Source organism: Python bivittatus, unplaced genomic scaffold (assembly GCF_059951505.1).
Source record: "Python bivittatus isolate LINGU-HERP-01145 unplaced genomic scaffold, Pbiv_v1 ctg000220_np1212, whole genome shotgun sequence".
Classification (NCBI taxonomy): domain Eukaryota; kingdom Metazoa; phylum Chordata; class Lepidosauria; order Squamata; family Pythonidae; genus Python; species Python bivittatus.
Genome location: NW_028277048.1, coordinates 24,182,324 through 24,202,687, shown reverse-complemented (window position 1 = coordinate 24,202,687; position 20,364 = coordinate 24,182,324). Strand labels below are relative to the sequence as shown.

At 41.3% G+C, this 20,364-nt stretch overlaps 1 protein-coding gene across 2 annotated transcripts in view; it reads left to right on the top strand.

Moving 5' to 3' along the window:
• Positions 1-524: 524 nt before the first annotated feature.
• The window catches only part of ACVRL1 (activin A receptor like type 1), a 42,914-nt gene continuing 23,074 nt past the window's right edge, over positions 525-20,364 (top strand). The window contains exons 1-4 of one of the 2 annotated variants that reach the window (XM_025170441.2): positions 525-962; positions 10,808-10,887; positions 15,990-16,070; positions 19,762-19,986. In XM_025170441.2, the coding sequence (XP_025026209.1) occupies positions 15,995-16,070; positions 19,762-19,986 (301 nt within the window). In that variant the 5' untranslated portion in view covers positions 525-962; positions 10,808-10,887; positions 15,990-15,994. The remainder of the gene's footprint in view (positions 963-10,807; positions 10,888-15,989; positions 16,071-19,761; positions 19,987-20,364) is intronic. The other variant, XM_088138163.1, reaches the window with a different exon arrangement.

Sequence of the window (20,364 nt, the reverse complement as noted above, 5' to 3'; positions counted from 1 at the left end):
CTAAGCAGGCGGAGAAGTCAGCTGTTCTCCGGGTGTCCTCTGGCTACTGGGTTGGATCCACAATGTGGAGCCACTGCTGCTCCCAAAAGAATATAATTTTACCACTCAGGCTAACCATGTGAATCCAGCCATCTCAGTCTGTAATTCCAGTCATCTGTGGCTTAGTCAGCACATCATGGCCAAGCAAAGCACGAACTAAAGGGCCCATCCAGTCACTTGATGGGTCTGACAACTCTTGTTAGTCAAGCAACTTCTGAAAATGAAGTCCACAGCGGGGGGGAGGGGAGAGGAAAGGTGAAGCAAGAGGGCTTGTATGGGGGATCGTGGAAAACAACGGCAGAGGAGGCTGCCTGGGCTTTGGAGGAAAAGTGTGTGTGTGTGAGAGAGAGAGAGAGAGAGAGACTGTGTGTATAGATCTCTGCTCCACAATAGGAAATGCTTTATTAGCTGGGAGTGGTGGAGAAAAGCCAAGCAGGAAGAGGCAGTAATAAGAAACATTTTTAACTTCTCCCACATCCAGATCTTGCCAAACCGCTGCTTTCAGGCGAGAGGCTAAGAGGGGGGCTGGAAATAAGATCTCGTCTTCTATCCCCACCACCACACACACACACACTTCTGCCTGCTTTTCAACACACCAACCTCCCTGAGACAAGCTTTAGCTAGATTGAGCTTTGGGCTAAATCAAGGGAATTTTTTTTTTTTTTCAGTTGGGAAATCTAGGGAAACGGAGGGTGGTCAGAAAGGAGGTCCATGACCACCTCTCAGGCACAATCAGAGAAGAACTGGGATTCGCCCAGGGCAGAGAGATTAAATACACCTTTCCAGAAGGCACTTCAGGTTTTGATACTGGAGGAAAACCTCACATCGGAGGAAGAGTTCGTCACAGCCTGCCAAAAGCAGGAAAGTAGCAGGATACAGGACGTGGTCAAGCTCCGCTCCCCTCCCAATATAAAATCTTCCGGGTAAGTTGCAATCGCTGTTTCTTTTTTCAGACTTTTCTATTTTTCTCTGGCAAAATTTAAACACTCCCAAGCAAAGGAGGAAAATATTCCCAACTCCTAAGACTGACTCTTTCAGCATCAGGCCTTCTGCTGTAGAGAGGGAAAAATATCAAAACAGGAGAGGGAGCCGAGAGGGCTGAAGTTTTCCAGGTAGGTTCTCAGATAATCAGTTGCAAGCTAAATTAGCTGGTCCGCTTTTGCCCTTTTTCTGAATGATTGGCAGTTGCTTTGACTTGCTGAGCTCAACTCGGATGAGGGTTCCCCTGCAAAATCCAGGCAAAGATTTTACAAGAGCAACAGGCAACGGTAATGTCAAATCTCTGAAGAAAGCATGGAGCTTCTCCCACTATAGCCTGAATCTCAGAGTATATCTTCCATGGGGGACGAATTCTCCAAGGGAGATCATCCAATTCTATGGAGAAGCTGCCAGGCCATCAGCAATTAAAACTGAAGATGATGGTCCTCAGGAAAACTTGTATAGAGACTACATCTTGGGTGATGGCTGATTTATTTTTTAAAAGATTTAGGAGGGATCATTCTTAGGTTGGAATACCTCCAAACAGCAGCACCATGAAGTACTAAAAAGGGAAACCTAGTCACGACAGGACTAGTTCCAAAGAAACGTGGTACAGATTTCTGCAATGGTAAGCTAGCTCCAGCTCCAGTAAATATGGGCTCTTTCTTCCATTCCTCTTTGTCATCTGTGCAAAATGTGAAATCAATTTATCAGGCAACTGTAGAAACCAAATGACAACCCCCCCCCCACACACACACATACCATTTATATATCTGTTGGATTTGTATTTATTCCTCTCTAAGAAGACTGGTTAGTATTTGGATGGGAGACCACCTGGGACTTCCAGGACTGTAGGCTAGATTGGGAAGTTGAAAAAAACCAGCCGGGTACAAGGGAAGGGTGAACACTGTAACAGTATACCAGGAAAATGCCTGAACGCAGGCACCAGGAATCAAGCCTGACCCAAGGACAACTTACATTTTCCCTAAGCCAATCCTTTTTGGTGGAGACTCAGGCCGTTATTCCACCAGACAGTTGCAAAATGTCAAGGTGGTTGGCCACAAAGGAACAGAACCAGCACAGGAAAGAGATTTGTTAAACCCCCTTGGTGGGGAGGAGGTGATTTCAGAGAGAAAGCAGTACATTGCTGGAGAAAGGTTAGATCTTCCTCCCTGCCTACCACTCCTCTTTACAAATCACGACCTTCTTTGCTAAATTCAGATCTGCTCTGAGATTGTTGCATAGGGCAAATGCTGCAATAAACAGAGCAATAAAATAATTAATTTGCTGCTCTTCAGCAAAAAGATCACATTTCTAGCCTCAGAGGTATATCAAATGTCTAATGTGGAAATCCTTACAATATACACCACAGACTGAGCTGACACAGAGATTGCCCTGTCAGTTTTCTCTTCAATAATGAGATATTGGTATGTGGCTATTTAAATTACAGTCACTATGAATATCCACTTATTCATGTACATATGCAAATATATGTGCATTTGCATTCTATATCATGTTTTGCCCTCTTCTTTTGGTGATCCTTCAGCAGCCAGCTTAGCTAAAGATTTGTTGCTGGGACAGATTAGAGAATACAGAACAGCCACAAAGTAAGTACGCACTTCTTTGGAATAATGCCTTTTTAACTGCTTATGTTTTCTGCTACTGATTTGTATTTATTATGTAGAAATACGGAAGAATGTTGTGTATGTACCTTCCTGATATATAAATGACATGGCTATTCAGGTAATGTTCCCTATCTCTAAGAACTAGAGCTGAGGTCTCTCTTGAATACACAGATATATTCTGCGACTATAAATCCTGCCTCTGCTCCTGTTTCTTAATATTACTGGTTTGTGTGTATTCCTCGCTGCACTGAACAGCTGCCCCATGCTGGTGGTTCTTTCCACCGTTAAACAGAAAGTATCCCCAGAAAGTGAAGAATTATGTGACCCAGAATGTGCCATCTTCTTGCTCCTGTTGCAAGTCCTAGAGGAACCTTCTCCAGCAAGTCCAGGAATTCATGATTTTTTTTAGTCCTGACATTTCTGAAGATTGCCAATGGATTTTCTTATAGAAGGTCTTTCATTCTCTGTTTTCTAGACAAGGCTGTATAGATGGGGAGATGCCAGCAAGGGAACCTCTCTGATCCAGTAGACTTAGCAGTGGCATGGCCTTGCAATCAGCCATCATTTTATTTTCCTCAATACAATGACACTCTGGGATGTTGTGCAACTGGCAAAATGGTGGCTTCCTCCCTGCTTTGTAGCTTAGCACATCCAAATCAGAGGTCAGCAAAGAAGGCAGATTAAGTCCTGGTGCCCCTCCCAGGGCACTTGGCTCATAGCACCAAGTGCTGCATTTTTATTCTGAAATGGGTGCTGTCTGAACTGTGATAACTGATGCCTCTAGTAAATCCATGTACCATCTGGAAATTAGGGATCAAGGCCGGGAACACATTTGCATAAAGACCTTCAAGTTTAACCTCAATAGATTCCTCCCAATAATCCATATTGAGCCTCCTAGGACCTCCATGTCCATTCCCCTGCCTTTATAGCTGACATGAAGAAAAAGGGTAACGAGGGGATTTTTTGTATAAAAAGGATTATGAGAATTTGTCAAATCTAGTACTAAAAAACTAATTCCTGGACTTGGAATGTGTTTAATTCTAAGCATATGTCTTTTAACCAAGTGCTAACTGGAGGATCTTTGGGTTCTAGGGGAAAAAAATCAGGTAGATGCCACAAGACTGAAAACTACCCATTCTTGGAAGGGTAGATTGAAGAACTGAAACTGAGCAGTTAAGATTATTTTGATAGTACACTATGCAGAAATAGTGTTCCCCCACCCTGAAAGTGAATTTCTGCAGAAAGACACATGTAATGTTTTACACTGAGATGAGAAAAACCCAATATGTATGTTGAAAAGTGATACATTTGAAAAGGATTTCAATTTTCCACTTGCACCTAATCACAGCACAGACACACCCTGACATCTTTTTTCCACAGTATTCCCAAGATGTTGCCTTCATGTCATTCCTTCATGTCATGTCATTAGTAAAGTTGGCTAAAGTTGTCCTTGGTTGTTCAGATGTTTGTTTTCTTTATTCTGGCATCATTTATAGGCAGCCTCAAAGAGTATAAAGCCTGTTAGGCTTTGTCATCCATTGCCTTGGAGGGAAATCAAGAAATTCTAGTGACTGGGAAGAGAGGCAGGATAGGAATCAACAGTGGGGGGACAGTAAATCTCATGTTGGTATTTATTCTGCTGACTCAGGGGTGAATAGAGAGCACTTCAGCTCAGCAGTGAGCAAAAAGGCTCAAAGTGCTATGAATCAGCAATTCAAGAGGCTACTGCAATTCTAAACTGCATTGTCCAGTTCTGCTTTGGTGAGACTTCCAGGGAAATTCTCAGCTGTCTCCTGTTTTATGAAGACACTTCAAAAAGTTCCACTGGTGAAAAAGGTATCCAGGGTTGGTAGGAGCGAGGAGCTGGAACTGAACTGCATAATCTGCCATTCCAGGACCTCTAAAGCTTTAGATACAGTTTCAAGACCCCTTCAGAATTATCCACCACCTTCTGATTCTTAATATGTTAGAAAAATAAAATTAATAAATACATGAACAATAATTATAAACTTCTTTTAATTAAGTTAATGTAATTTCAACTGAAGTAAAATGATTCAAGTGTAGCTTTTATTCTGGCCTTACTACTTCTTTGTTCTGGCCCTGCCAATTCTGGAGCGTATATCCCAGTGTGCTTCTCAAACCCAAGTGTGACCTTCAACCTGAAAAAAGTTGCACACCTCTGGACTGGAAGTTTGAATGATATAACTGCCTCTTTTGCATCAGTTCATGTGGTTCCTGGTGAGTTTCCAAGTCCTATTTGAAGAGCTACTGCTCATCATTAAAGCTACATAAATTCCAGGACCAGGTTACCTGAAGCATTCTCTTCACTCATGAATCTGGCCACATATTAAGATCAACGTTGTAGGCTTTGCTTGTAGGTCTGCCATTTGGATCAATCAAGTTATCAAGTCAAGGTCTTTTGGTGTTCTGTCCCCCCACCCCACCCCACCCCACATTTATGAAACTTCCCAATAAATTGCATATGGTATCTAAATCAGGGTTGGATAATGAAAGGTCCTCCAGCTCTCATCAAATTCCAGCCATTAAGACCACTGGCATTACCTCACATTCCCAGAACCCTTGGGGCTTTTATGGTCTTGGGAAGCTGAACCAATTAATTACTGAATTAGCTCCTGTTTCAGAAAAAAACAGAAAATCATTTTACAGCATTCCCCCTGGGGCTGTGGGATGGCCAATCATTTTCTCCCTTGCTAAGAAAAGCAAACATAGCAAGGGAAGGGTGTGGTTACAGCTGCCATTTCCAGCACCCACACAGTGGCTAGCTGGAAGGAGCCCTGACCGGTTTCATGGGACAGTAGAGTATAGCAATGGAGATACTGGCCTAGCAACAGCAGATTGTGGTAAAGGTAAGAGGGATGATACCAGTGGCTATATGGAAGTGTCTTAAGTGAGATAAATAGGATCTTCAGACGAAGAACATCTGGAGGATCTCACATTGCCTACCCCTGTTATATATTATGACACATTCTCAGTAAGAAACTTAAATAAGTACAGTGAAAGCTTGATGGAATAAAATAAGTAAAGCAACAATTAGTAATCTAAACAAGCAGTATGAGATTGAAGAGTAAAGAGATCTAACCCAGCATTAACTGTGAGCAGTAGCATCTCTCTACAGTGAGCATGAAGACTATGGCTCTGCTGATTTTTCCAGAGCAACATAGTTTTGAGCTACCAATAGAGCTCTCCTCCATACACTTAATTCCTTTTTTTAAAGCCACCTGTGCTCTGGCAGTCATCACCAGAACTTGCAGCACTGAATTTCACAAGCTTATTATTAGAGGATAAATAATATATAGCCTGAGCTAAGGAACTTTCTAAAAATATTACCAAGTATCAAGGGTCTGGATGCAGAACAACAGGCTTCAGCGGAACCCTGGCAAGACTGAGTGGCTCTGGATTTTGGGGCTTTCCGGTTCTAGGACTATGCCATTGTTGGTGCTGGATGGGGTGGCACTGCCCCAGACAGACTCGGTGCACAATCTGGGGTCCTCCTAGACTCTCAACTCCTGCTAAAAGAGCAGGTGGCAGTTGTGGCTAGGAGGGCCTTTGCATAGCTTCAGTTTGTGCACCAGTTGCGCCCGTTTCTGGATCAGGAGGCTCTGCTCACAGTCACTCATGCCCTAATCATCTCCAGATTGGACTATTGTAATGTGCTCTACGCGGGGCTGCCTTTAAAGAGTATCTGGAAGCTTCAGCTGGTACAGAATGCAACAGCGCAGACAGTTACGTGTGTTCCTAGGACAGCACACGTTACACCTCTGGCCTATGAGCTGCATTGGTTGCCAGTTTGCTTCTGAGTCCAATTCAAGGTGCTGGTTTAAATCTTTAAAGCCCTTTATGGCATGGGATTGGGTTATCTGAGGGACTGCCTCTACCCAATTACATCTGCCTGCCCCATTAGATCTGCCAGAGAGGCATGCTGCAGATACCATCTGCCAGGAACTTACATTTGGTGGTCCTAGGAGGCGGGCCTTCTCTGTCATGGCACCTGCCTTGAGGAACATTCTCCCCACCCCCTGAAATTAGGTTAGCTTCATCCTTCTTGATGTTCCAGAAGTCCCTCAAGACCTGGTTATGTCACCAGGCCTGGGGGTCCCAGGGAATGGGAATCTTGTTTAGATGGCTCCACTATTGAGGTCGATATATTCACTCTGCCTCTGCCTGAAGTTTGTATATTTTTAATTTTAATACCTTTTATTTTTAATGTTGACTTTTTATATTTTTAATGCCTGTTTTATATAGTACATTTGGAAAGTATTCAGACCCCCTTCACTTTTTTCAATTTTGTTATATTGCAGCCTGATACTACAATTGTTCAAATTCATTTTTTTTTCTCATTAATCTATACTCAGTACCCCATAATGACAAAATGAAAACAGAATTTTAGAAATGTTTGCAAATGTATGAAAAAGGAAAAACTGAAATATCACATTGGCATAAGCATTCAGACCCTTTGCAACAACACTTGAAATTTAGCTCAGGTGCCTCCCATTTCTCTTGATCCTTGCTGAGCTGTTTCTGCACCTTGATTGGAGTCCACCTGTGGAAAATTAAATTGATTGGACATGATTTGGAAAGGCTCACACCTCTCTGTAGAAGGCCTACAGCTGACAACACATACTGTATCAGAGCAAAAGCCATGAGGTCAAAGGAACTACCTGCAGAGCTCAGAGACAGGATTATTGCAAGGCACAGATCTGGGGAAGGCTACAAAAAAATTTCTGCTGCACTGAAGCTTCCCAAGAGCACAGTGGCCTCTATAATTCTCAAATGGAAGAAGTTTGGCACAACCAGGACTCTTCTGGTCGCCCAGCCAAACTGAGAAATTGGGGGAGAAGAGCCTCAGTAAGAGAGGTGACCAAGAACCCGATGGTCACTGTGACTGAGCTCCAGAGATCCTGTGTGGAGATGGGACAAAGTCCCAGAAGGACGACCATCACTGCAGTCCTCCACCAATCTGGGCTTTATGGCAGAGCAGCTAGACAGAAGCCTCTCCTCAGTGCAAAACACATGAAAGCCTGCTTGGAGTTTGCAAAAAAGCACCTGAAGGACTCCCAGACTGTGAGGAACAAGATTCTCTGGTCGATGAAACCAAGATTGAACTGTTTGGCCTCAATTCTAAACGTTATGTCTGGAGGAAACCAGACACTGCTCATCACCTGCCCAGTACCATCCCAACAGTGAAGCATGGTGGTGGCAGCATCATGCTGTGGGGGTGTTTTTCAGCAGCAGGGACTGGGAGACTGGTCAGGGTTGAGGGAAAGCTGAATGGAGCAAAGGACAGAGATATCCTCAATGAAAACCTGTTCCACAGCGCTCAGGACCTCAGACTAGGCCGAAGGTTCACCTTCAAACGTGACAATGATCCTAAGCACACAGCCAAGACAGCACAGAAATGGCTTAGGGACAACTCTGTGAATGTCTTAGAGTGGCCCAGCCAGAACCCTGACTTGAACTCTGGAGAGACCTGAAAATGGCTGTCCACCAACTGTCCCCATCCAACCTAATTGAGCTTGAGAGGATTTTCAAAGAAGAATGGCAGAAAATCCCCCAATCCAGGTGTGCAAAGCTTGTCATGTCATACCAAAAAAGACTGCCAAAGGTGCTTCAACAAAGTACTGAGTAAAGGGTCTGAATACTTAAGTACATGTGATATTTCAGTTTTTTTCTTTTTAATAAATTTACAGACATTTCTAAAATTCTGTTTTCACTTTGTCATGATGGGGTACTGAGTGTAGATTAATGAGAAAAAAAAGGGAATTTGAACAATTGTAATATCAGGCTGCAACATAACAAAATTGAAGAAAATGAAGGGGGTCTGATACTTTCCGAATGCACTGTATATGTGTTGTTTTATTTGATTATTGTATGCTGCCCAGAGTCACTTCTTGTGAGATATATAATTATTTATTTATTATTATTCAATTTATATGCTGCCCATCAACCCCAGAGGTATAAATTTGAATAAATAAACCTTCTGAAAATATTACCAAGTTCTTTGCCATCTGAAATCAATGACAGTTCAATTTGTAACTAAGATTCATGGTTGAACTTCTAAATTTAAACTTCTGAACCATTTTGAAATTGATATGTTTACTTTTTTTAACATAACATGACTTTTTTCATCTTTTCAATGCCCCACTTGATGACAAAATAGGCAGCGTTATATGCATGCATATAAATAGTTTATCTTTGATTTTTATGGGCATGTATGTGTATGTGTGTCTTTATAAATATATATACACACATGCATATAAGTATGTATTTAAAATTTAAATATATTTTAAATTATTAAATTATAATGTTAAAATTTAAAATTATATATATTGGACAACCTTGGCCAAAATACATATGAGAATGTTCTGTCTGTAAAGGATTTCATGCCTTTCTTTTGGACGTCTTAGAAGAATCCAGCTGCAGGTGGCAGAACAGTTTTATTTAGTTAACTGTGTATTAAATATTAGCTAATACCTTGCTCTTTTTTCCCCAGTGTCCCCATCCCCCTTCTGAATGTGACCTTAACTGTCCACACAATATCTGCGTGCACCCTTAAGCCCCCCAAATACTGCTTGCCTTCAGATTAAAGTATGATTTGAGATGTTGTCAATGTTCTGAAACTTAAACAACTGCTGAAATTACAGGAATGGTGGGGTAAGACCTGGGTGCCCTCTTTCAGTTATGCTTTCTTCCTTTCATTGCTGTCATGGAGCGGAAGTATGACACTGACTGGGCACTACAACTGTGGGAAATTCTCCAGTTCTCTACCTTGAAATTTGGCCAAAAGTCACTTCTGCACACACACGCAATAGATAACTGTTGTTAAAAGAGGAACCAAGTCATGATTGTTTATTTTAACATTAAAAAGGAGAATCAGCAAATAAATCTGAGGTTTTGAGACTGTCAGCCACAAAATTCTGTTCTGTATTTAGAGAGGATTTTTCCAAGGCCTCTAAGTGCTTCTCAATAAACTCTCAGTAATAATGACTGAATAAAGTGAGGTTATATTTTTACAGATGGAGATGAGGGGTGCAGGCTGATAAAATGGCACGTTGAGTGGGCTCACATCATGTGCCATACATGAATAAACTATAATTAGCTGGGTTCATACAACAAAGAAAGCAATATGCCATGGCTTACAAACCACAGTGGCTAAGTTCCCACATTACGCTAGGCAAAAACTAAACAATCAAATTATGATTTAGGGTTATAGTGAGGCCAGTCATTGCGTCCCACATGTTTCATGAACCTGATACTCAAGTCATACTTGTAATTGCTATGAAACACTAGTGCTAAAAACCATAAAGAGTAGCAAGGGGGGGAACCAAAAGTCAACAGAATATCAAAATCCATATTGCATTTAAACTTAACAATGAAACTGTAACTTAGGGCTCTTCTTGAGTGGAGTATAGTATAGCTCTATCAACAAAGTGAGATGACCCATCTACCCACCCTTTTCTAGTGGATTCACACGGTTCCAAGGAGTGGAACAATCCTGCCAAATCTCAGCTTGCTCCTGCTTCAAGAGGTCATCCTGGGATGTCATCTTGCATAGCTGATAGTTTATCACCTACGCCTGGAAGAGCCTTCAGTAGCAGAGTCCCAGGCTTAACTCCCAAATATCTCCACTTGAATGGGTCGGTATCGGATAATGGGAAGAACCCAGCTAAACAGGGTCCTATATTGGCTTGGCTTTTGTCAGTGTCCTATATTTCTATCTTATAAAAAGGAGAAATTGTGAATGTACAAATTAGAGCCAAGTCACATGAGTAAATTGGCTTCTACAAAATGTGGTTTGACTGATTCTGTGCAGAAACCTGGCTGTGGTTGAAGCAGCTGTGTGATTACTTAACCATGGAGCGAGTTCACAGTCCTCAAACCACATTTAGTACTCCACTGTTCTAGCAGCATCATGCATGTGAAACATGACTCTGGTGCAACTTGAAGATGATCGTGGTAGCATTCTGACCACCAATGAAGCCATTCTAACTTCATTGTTCCACTTCTCAATCTACTCTGAGTTATTTAAGGATACATTTTAAAAAGCATCTCAGATATAAAAAATATATGAAAAGACTTATTTAATCAGCATGAATATTCATTGTGTTCAGCATCTTCCTTCTTGTATCCCTCTGAAAAATCCATAGGCCTGAATTTGTGTTGATCCCATAAACTGACCTTCAAGAGGCGTGCTTCTTTTGAACCTGGGAGTTGTTCAAATACCTAGGTAGGTTTGTCATTTAATCACTGCAAGAGTGGGGAAGGGGAATGAAAGAAAGTTCATATTTGTATATTCTGATTTATACCTCTCTCTCTCTCCCCCCCCCCCACACACACACGAAAATGGACTAAACTCCTGGTTCTTAAATGCATGGAAAATTGATAGACACAGTTTTTAAGCCTTTAGGCATTTATTTCTGAGTTGTTTCATTCTGAAGTGAAACACCATGCATTTCCCTGAACACCATCTGGAGTGCTCACTCTGAGTAGAAATAAATCAAATGAATAAGTAACTAGATCCAAGAAACTAAATAGATGATAAGTGGTAACCAAACAGTATAGTACACTTATCCTAATAGATATCAAGAGTTATTAGACCGGTTGCACTCTTATCTAGACTTCCTGAACAATATACCCTCCAGATGTGCTCTGAGCCATCCCAGTAGGTAAGGGGAAGAGCATGGGCGGAGACACTCATCCAGCGAAAACTAATTCTGGAAGCTGCAGTCATGTTGAGATTAGAAAAATCTCAATCAATGGGCTATAAAGATTAAGAAAGAAGGGTTCAGGTTTCATTTGATTTTACAGGTGTGTGTGTGTGTGTGTGTGTGTGTGTGTAAATATTAGATTTTACATGTATAGGGGCCACTGGGGAAATTTAAGTAGTTTCAATGAAGTTATGAAACCATTCCTCTGTGCTGTATAGGTTATGGAACGTTACATTTTTTAAAAAATGTTTAGATCAGATGTTGACTCACATAGTGCTGAGTTCCAAATATGATTTATCCCCAAGCATTTTGGTTTTAAGTTTCATCCATAAGAAGAAAAAATGGTATCCCCACCTCCATGCTTTTATGTTTTTCTTCTCTCCACTGTTTGCAAGATGTAATTGCCCAATGATTTCCCAATTTTTGGAGCAGAATTATAGAAGGGTTTGATTGTACAGTTCCCAAGTCTCCTCTAAAGAGGAGACACAGAAGACAGTTGACATGAGAAGGCGCCTCTTTGGCGTATCCTCTGGGGACTCCAATGTAGACAATGTCTATGAGAATTAGAGCTCAAGCCAGTTATGAAAGGAAGAGGTCACTGAAATTTGCATTGAAGGCAGAGGAATCTGGGAACAGCTGGAGGAAAAGGGGAACTCAAGTGTTGAAGCTGGTGAGCTGTCCAAGAGGAGGAAAGAGAGAAGAAACAGAGACCAGATGGGGAGGAAATAAAATGGGAAAAAAAGAAACATGGGAACCAGACAGACTTCTCCTGTCATCTAAAAAATTGGCCCTAAGGTGAATAAGTCCAGGGAGAGAGTGTTCCATAATCTGAACATAATCACACAGAAAAAAAAAAACTCTTTGGAAAGTGGGAACAGTCAAAGAAGGCTTCCGACAGATCCTTCCACTTCAGAGCAGTCATTGGCAAGATGCACTAGGCCGTAATAATGTTTGTCTGGCTATGGCTTAGCATGATGTGTAAATTCATTCATTGCCATTTATTAATCATAATTGACATTTTATTGCTTGCTCAACACACCATGTTCAAAATGATCAGTGGTTTAATATAATTGTGGATCCATCAGTCAGAGACTATTTAACATGAACGATGGCTTGCACGAGTGCAGAAGTAATGCTAAATACTTGTTAAGGTCTGTAAGAAAAGTGAGTTTGTGTCAGAGAAGAGAAAGAAGCACCTGCACGGGATTTACTGGGAGATAGCATCCGACTCCATGCAGGACTTTGATAACAGTGTTCTCTTCTGAGCTCAGTGTTTATAGGCCAATCTTGTTTGAAAGTCATGTCTGTATTTTTCTTTCATCAGCAGGAACAAAGCCAGCTATTTTTTGTGGGGTAGTTTGTTGCCCTGCTAGGCGGCCTCATGGCTGGAGCCACGCTGGTTATGTCTTCCTCCGATAGATCTTTACAGACTTATAGATCTCTCTGTATATGTCTCCGTTTCCCCCCATCAACAGCAGAATCTAAACAATCTTGATTCCTGTCCAGGCTGCAACGCCCAGACGACAGGCTGGAATTTTTGAATGGCAGGAAACCGAGACATAGCTTGTTTGTTGTGCTAGGAATCTGTGGGTGAAACAGAACAAAATGAGTCCTGGACTTTCAGGACCCACATTTTCTGCATTTACTAAGAGGAAGGTTGCACAAGTTGGGAGCAGATTGGGCAAGGTCACGACTCTGCTGGATTTAGTTTGGCAGGAGTTTCTCTTTCACAAGGAAGTGAACAAATAAGCAACCCCCTGCCCTCAAAACAAAAACAAAAAAAAATCCTTTTTGCTCCTATCTCCTCAGTGGAGCAGCTGGAACATTTTTGGATTCTTGCAAAGAGTATTTTTATATCCTTGATGAGCTTGCTACAAAACCCCCAAGTCTCTCTCAAATCAACAGTTGGCCTCAATTCATGAAGATATAAGGGAAAAGTTAGAACAAAGCCAGAAATGCAGCAAAAAAAAAAAAAAAAATCACCATCAGAGCAGTACAAGGGAAACCCAGCATCTTTTGAGGCCAGATCCTGCCACTAAATAGCATTTTGTCTTCTGGGTGGGCTGGAAAAGTAGAGAATAAAAATACAAAAGCTTAAGGGTCACGAATGAACTGGATGTGCAAACAGGCCCTGCACATTCCCTCTTTCATGGCAACCAGGTTTCCTAAGATCATTAACAGCCTTCTAGTGCACCATCTCCAAATACTGTGATTTGTGTAGAATGGGAATAGGCAGTTGAATACTTTATCGATTCTTTGGAATATTGTTCCTACAGTCTCTTGCCACTGGCTATGCCAGCTTGAGCTGATGGAAATTCAAATCAAGAATATCTTAGAATGTGGGAAGACACCAAGTTAGTTTTCCCTGACATACAGAAGAACCAAATCAACTGCTGCTTAAAAGTTTGTCCTTCTGTTGCAGGCACAGTGGCAAAACAGTTTCCCAAGTTCTCCATCTAGCACTTAGGATGGCCAGATGAGAAAGATAAGAGCTCTCCTGCACCATTCATAATTGTGCAAAGGAGGGAATCTCAGGAGTCTTGTGGGAGGTGGAGTCACCCTATCAATTGCAAGATGATAAAGTTTTATCTGATATGAGTTCACGCCTGCTCACAAAATGAACTGAGGACCCCCACTGAGCAGTCACCAGTGTTGTTCTTGCTATCATGTTAGGCCTAGCTTCCTCCTGCTGCTGCTACTGCTGCAAATGTTCAGGCAAATGGGGAACTTCTGTTCAAAGCACAGAAATGGCTGAGTTTCAGTCGACTGTATTGTATGGGGCTTCTGTGTGATCATTGAAGGAGATGCCTACTTTGCCCCACCACCCACTTCCCAGTTTTCTTCCATGGTAGCCAGATAGCAGGGCTTGAAAAAGGGACCAAAATATAGGATCATCAAGCCAGAAGGTATGCCATCATAGCAGATGATGAAATACTAACATCTGAATTTTCTTTTTTGTTTTAAAGTAGAAGTAGTTTGTTTGCTGTTGTGAGATTGAGTGATTGGTGTGTTGCATTCGATTATTGACTAACAACTGTTTGGCCAAGACAACTCTGTGTTCATCTGTTGGCAAGGTAGGAAAGTTCTCATTGGCTGTGGGTTCCTGCAGAGAACTGCAGACTTGCGGAGAAGTAAACATGCCAGTTCTCTTATGGTTTTGGTAACCCACTCAAGGTCTATTTCATTTCAGTTGTGAAATTAGGCTAGGGACTGGTAGTCTGAAAGTATTCTTATGAATATTTCTTAATAATGACTGAAATGATAGATCATTTGTCACCAGGTTGTTTGAGGGGCTGCCTGTCTCCCATGGTTTCTGCCTGGCTGGTAAGAGCTGGCAGCATTGGTGTGCTCTAGGTCCCTTTGATAGCACAGTGCCATCTATCAGGACTCAGGAAGCACACCTTCCCTGTCACAGCACCTTTCCCCAGGAACGAGATCCCTCGGAGAGCTATGTGGCTCCCATTCGGATGGTGTTTCAGAAGGCCTTGAAAGCCTGGCTGTTCTTCCAGGCTTTGGGGTGGAGTGGATGGGGTTCCTTTGAATGAGTCTCTGTATTGACTGGCCAGATGCTATGTGGTTTGTTTATACTGTATGGTGTTTCTTATCTTGTTACTTCTTTGATATTGTGAGCTGCCCGGAATAATTTTGGAGTTGGGTAGTGCCAAAATCTAATAAAATAAATAAATAAATCTTACTGCACAGACCATGTGAACCACTGAGTATCTAATTCCAGGATATCTGATAGATTTCATATTCCATTCATTCATTTGATACCAACTTTTGAGCCCATGGTTCAAGTGATCTTACTTCCAGGGGTTAAACGATGTCCTAGTTATAGAACACCCTTCCCAGAAACATTTACTGTTGTGCCTACTCTTCTATTTTTTAACAATATCTGATTAATGAAGTTATGCTTCTTTGGCCTGATGCTGCAGCTCTGTTGTACTGGTGAGGAGGAACCATTGCTTAATAGTTCCATATGTGTTTGGCAAGCAGAAAGTCCCAGATTCAGTCTCTGGCATCTCCAGTTTTAAAAAAATCAAGTAACAGATGAAAGATAAGACCCTTTTCTTTCTGAGCCCTTGGAGAACCATTGCTAGTCTGAAAAACAATATTAAGCTAGATGCAAAAATAGCTTAATCTGGTAGAGGGCAACTTCCACCAGATATTATGACCCATTTTTGTTTTTAAAAGCCTTGAATGCAGTTATATACAAAGTTAGGGGAGGAAGGGAGGGAAGTGGTGCAAATTGATTGGGTCACTCTCAGCCTGACTAGCCCTATATCAGGACAAGGATTGGTTGTCCATGAATATTTGCATAGTGATAATTATCCAAAAATGATTTAAGCAAATGTGTCTTGCCTGGTTCATTTGTTTCCTTGGTAGATTTCCCTGTTCTATCTTTTCCGGCTTATTTTGTTTATTTGCTGTTTTTTACTTCTCTCTCACACGTGGATGACCATACTCTGCGTGTTTTTTCTTTAATTAAAAAAAACAAGGATGTGTATGTGGAAATACGCACAACATATATCTTTAATGTGACAAGTTTTATTACAGTGTGTGTTTGAAAAGGGCTTATTAGGATCCTTATTAGTAACTCATTTTGTTTTTCATTCTGCAGAGAAAATGCTACCGCAAACAGCTATCACACGCCCTTTATTGGTAATTCTGTGTCTTGTAGGAAACATCACGCTCACAGCTGGTAAGAAATATTTGAAGGATAGAGAGCTTCTATAGAATTATGTTGTTTTGGTTTATATTAACATCTATGAAGTTTAGAGAAAAATATTCATGTCCAGCTCCACTGACACTCACAAATATTGTTCATTTTATGTGCTAAACCATTATTTGCTTCAGTATATTTTATTGAATCAGCTTCAGTTGCCTGGCTTTATTCACTGTGTTAAGACATAAACTATGGCTTACAAACCACAATGGCTTGGTTCATACATCCTGCTAAGCCAAAGCCAAACAAACCACATTAAGGTTTTTTGTGCAATGTGTGAATTCTTATTGCCTGAAGGTCTCCTATTGCAGAGGACAAAGAAAATGGCCTTGAAGGACAGTGGGAACATCCATTACCAAGACAACGATCAGATAAGCAGGGCTTGAGCCCATTCCAAGAAACAAACTTAAGAAAATGCCTCAGGCAGGCCCCTCCCTAATTCACACAAAGATAAAATGAGGGAGGAGGGAAGCACATTTATACTTACAAGATTCTGTTACTATGACTATTCTAAGAATACTACAAATACAGATGGCATTTGTTTCTTAATCTGGTCTGCCTTAGGACTGACATCTATTCCTTCAAAAGATCCTTCCCTTCTTCCTTTCTGCCCCATATACTTGCAGCTACTTGCAAGCCCACCTATCTTGGTTTTATCAGATCTCTCAAAAAACAACTTTTTTCTATGAAATTGATGGGATCTCTTCCTATGACTGTAACAGTAACTTAGCTGGTGATTTTGGAAGCTTCCAGTGAGCTATTTAGTCATATTCCCAACATCATAATCTTCATTTCCACCACTTCTGTCATTTTCCTTTTCAGAAAAAAATCTGTCTGTGCAGTGTTTCCTTGTTTACTCCTTCCTTGGCATAGCATCCCATTTCCTCTGCTGTTTTCCTCAGGGTTGAAGCTTAGAACATACAGCCTTGTAGTTTGTTAAATGCCATGTACGTAGAGGTGGCTGTGTAACTATAGCATTAGTGAGCACTGATTAATCTATAGATAATTATGCCCAGTTTCAGGAGAGGAGAAAAAGGAGGGGAAAAAATCGAAGCGTGACAGGATTACATTTACAGTATTACACTCTCCTAGCATACAACTGAGAAAGCTGGAGGATCATTATAAAAAGCTTAAACATTGACACCCAGAACCTAAATGTGGCTCTTTCTTAATGAGATGCCTTATGTGCTTTAAGGGAAATATCTTCCAGGAGGGCCCCTTGAAGAAACCAACATTAAAGTGTATTTTCTACCTTTGAAGAAATGAAAGAAATGGACACATATCTTAAAGTTTCCTCCTCAGCATCAGCTGGGCCAGGCTAGTATCTGCCAGGATGAGAAACAATGGTCCTATTGTTTTATTCTCCCAGCACTGAACATACCCCTTTTAATACTAGTGGTTGGTAGTATCTTCCAGAGTTATACAACCATCATTGTACAAAATAACAATAACGTGGACTGGCTTTACTGTACAGCACTTCAGCAATGGCTGGGTGATCCTAGGAAAATGCTGGAAGTCACTTTTGTGGAAATGACCCATGACTGATTTTGTATACTTATAATGGTTATCCTGGAACACTTCATTGGATGCTAGTAGAGTGCTTACTAAAAATAATGGGCAGGGCAGACAGATAGGGTTAGAACCATCACTAATTTCTCCTCTTCCATATCAATGGTTTGGTGGAAAAGCAGCAAAGCATGTCAGTTGGGAACAATTCCCCAGCAGCTTCTTTCTGACATTGCTACAGTGATAACAACAGTTCGAGCAACGAAAGCCAAGCAGAGGACATGGGGACAGAGAGAGAGACAGAGAGAGACAGAGTTTGAAATGTTACTGTTTCCTATTCACTTCTGCAAGTTGAATCGAGGCAGCTTGGGTAATTGGTCTTTACAAGAAAAGACATGCTTTTCAGTACTGAATCCCAAATTGCTATTGTCTCTGACGAGCAACCCTTTGTCATCACTCAGTGATGTAAAAGGTCTTTCCAAGCTAAGGGCAGGGACCAGTTCTTTGCCGCAGCCTCTGCTAGGAATGGAGACCGGGCGGGAATTCCAGTTCCAGGCTCTGCAGAACATCTTGAAGTAGTGATTCCCAGTGGTGGATACTCCCAGTTGGCTATTGCCTCTGTTCTTGTATTGTGTCTTGCCTTTTTCTGGGATGCTCAAGGTAGTATGATCAGGTACCTGGAGAGCTTCCATCCATGGGGCATTGATCCAACCAAAACTTGCTTCTTGTCCTCTCTATCATTACTGCTTCTGAAAGCGTTTAAGCCTAAATATTGGCTGGCCCAAGGAGGCAACCTTTTTGGCACAACAGATGTCAAGGCAGACCTTCAGGGCACATCCAGTGTACTTACATGAGTGTGCAGATACACATACACAAACACACACACACACACATCCTCCCAGATACATTTCTCTTTACAGACAAACACTGTCCATACCCAACCCATTTTTCACAAAACACTGCCTCTCTCCCATTCTTTCTTGGTGTCAGAATTACAATGCAGTGTTCACCCATTTCGTTGTTCCAAAGTCTGCTATACCTATGTGCATATCTTGGGCAGATCCTGATGAGAAGCTTATGTTTCTGGTTTATCCTACCCAATATAGCAGTATGTTTATTTAATAACCGAAGGGGAGGAATTAACATGCAAGCAGTTTGCACATCATTTTTTTTTCAACACAGGTTTGGATAGTGCATGAGTTATGTGGGAGGCTTGTATGCATAAACTTTGCCAAATTCTTGAAATCTGAAAGGCACACATCAGTCTCTTTGCGTAGTCTCATCCTATGTTGTCACTTCAGATATTATCCTACCAGCCACCACCACTACATTTCCTCATTTTAACTTTCCACCATTTCTTAAAGATGGACAGAAAGAAGGTAGAACTTGGACTGTTCAGTATATAAAGATTGCATCATTTGGAACTTCTATAAAATGTGCATCATTTGGAAGCTCTATAAAAGTTAACAAGCTGTAGTGCATATTTACAAGATCCATTTGGACTCAACCGTGCACGCACACACACACATAATTTTCTGCACAAATCATGCTCCCATGAACTCACATGGGAGCGCATGCACCCATAACCCATACAAATGGACAGTCTTCTTCCCCCTAAGCCATCCGTTTAGACACATATACACCCATACACCACATAAAATCTCCCCAGCACCATATATACAGCCATACATGCCACCTACCGAAACAGAATTGTTCCTTACACACATATCTGTGCACACACATACTCTGAAAAGAGGGAAGAGGGAAAGGAGTCATAGATTCTGTTTTCATTCTCATTATCACCAAAATGAGAATGGTTACCTATGGTTTCCTTGTAGCAAAAGAGGGCAGATTAATCCCACTGGTCTACATGGGACATGAAGGGCTGAAGCCCAAAGGCCTGGTAGGCAGGTCGAGACTCAAAGAAGCTGGCAGGCATATGGATGCAAACCTGCATGCTAAACCATGGTCTGTTTAACCATAATTTATTAAATAAGCCAGAAGAACTGGGTTCACCCAATATTTTCAACCAAAACCAAATATCCTAATTGTGTGAATCCAGCCATCAAATACTGTATAGCTGCTGTATTATTTGATTTAGAAGGCATAGGAACTAATTATATAACATCCATGAAATATATTGTTTTCTTTTGTATTACAGGTCAGCTGAATTGTGTGTGTATGAAATCATTATGTTCAGAAAACCTCACGTGTTCAGGAGATTGGTGTTTTGTAAGCAAACACTGGCAGGATGGAGAAATGATCCATAAGAAAGGGTGCCTGAAGGAAGAAACTGAGTTATGCCGGGGCTCTATCACAAAAAACTACGGCATGAAATGCTGCCAGGGCAACATGTGCAATTTGGATCTTTCCATCCAGCTAACAGGTACATTTTTATTTGCTTGTATGAAGACCATTCTCCCCTAGACAGGAACAAGACTGTGTGCCTTTTGAATGTTCCTCCACACATTCTCACTTATGATTACAAGGCAAGCAGTTGTCATCTTTCCATTCTTGGACAAAATGAGATGCCAGACTTTTTGTGAATCCATTAGTGCTATTTAATTTTATTATTTTGCCTTCTTTTTAAGCCGTGTTGTTAGCTGCCATAGTCATCTTGCTTGGGCAAAAAGACAAAAAGATAAATCAGATTAATTTTTAAAAAAGGACAAGAGTTTTGTTTTTGCCAACTAAAGAAACTATCTTCATTAGAGCAAAGGGGAATAGATCCCTGTCTCTATTTTTAGGATAACCGAGTTGTTTA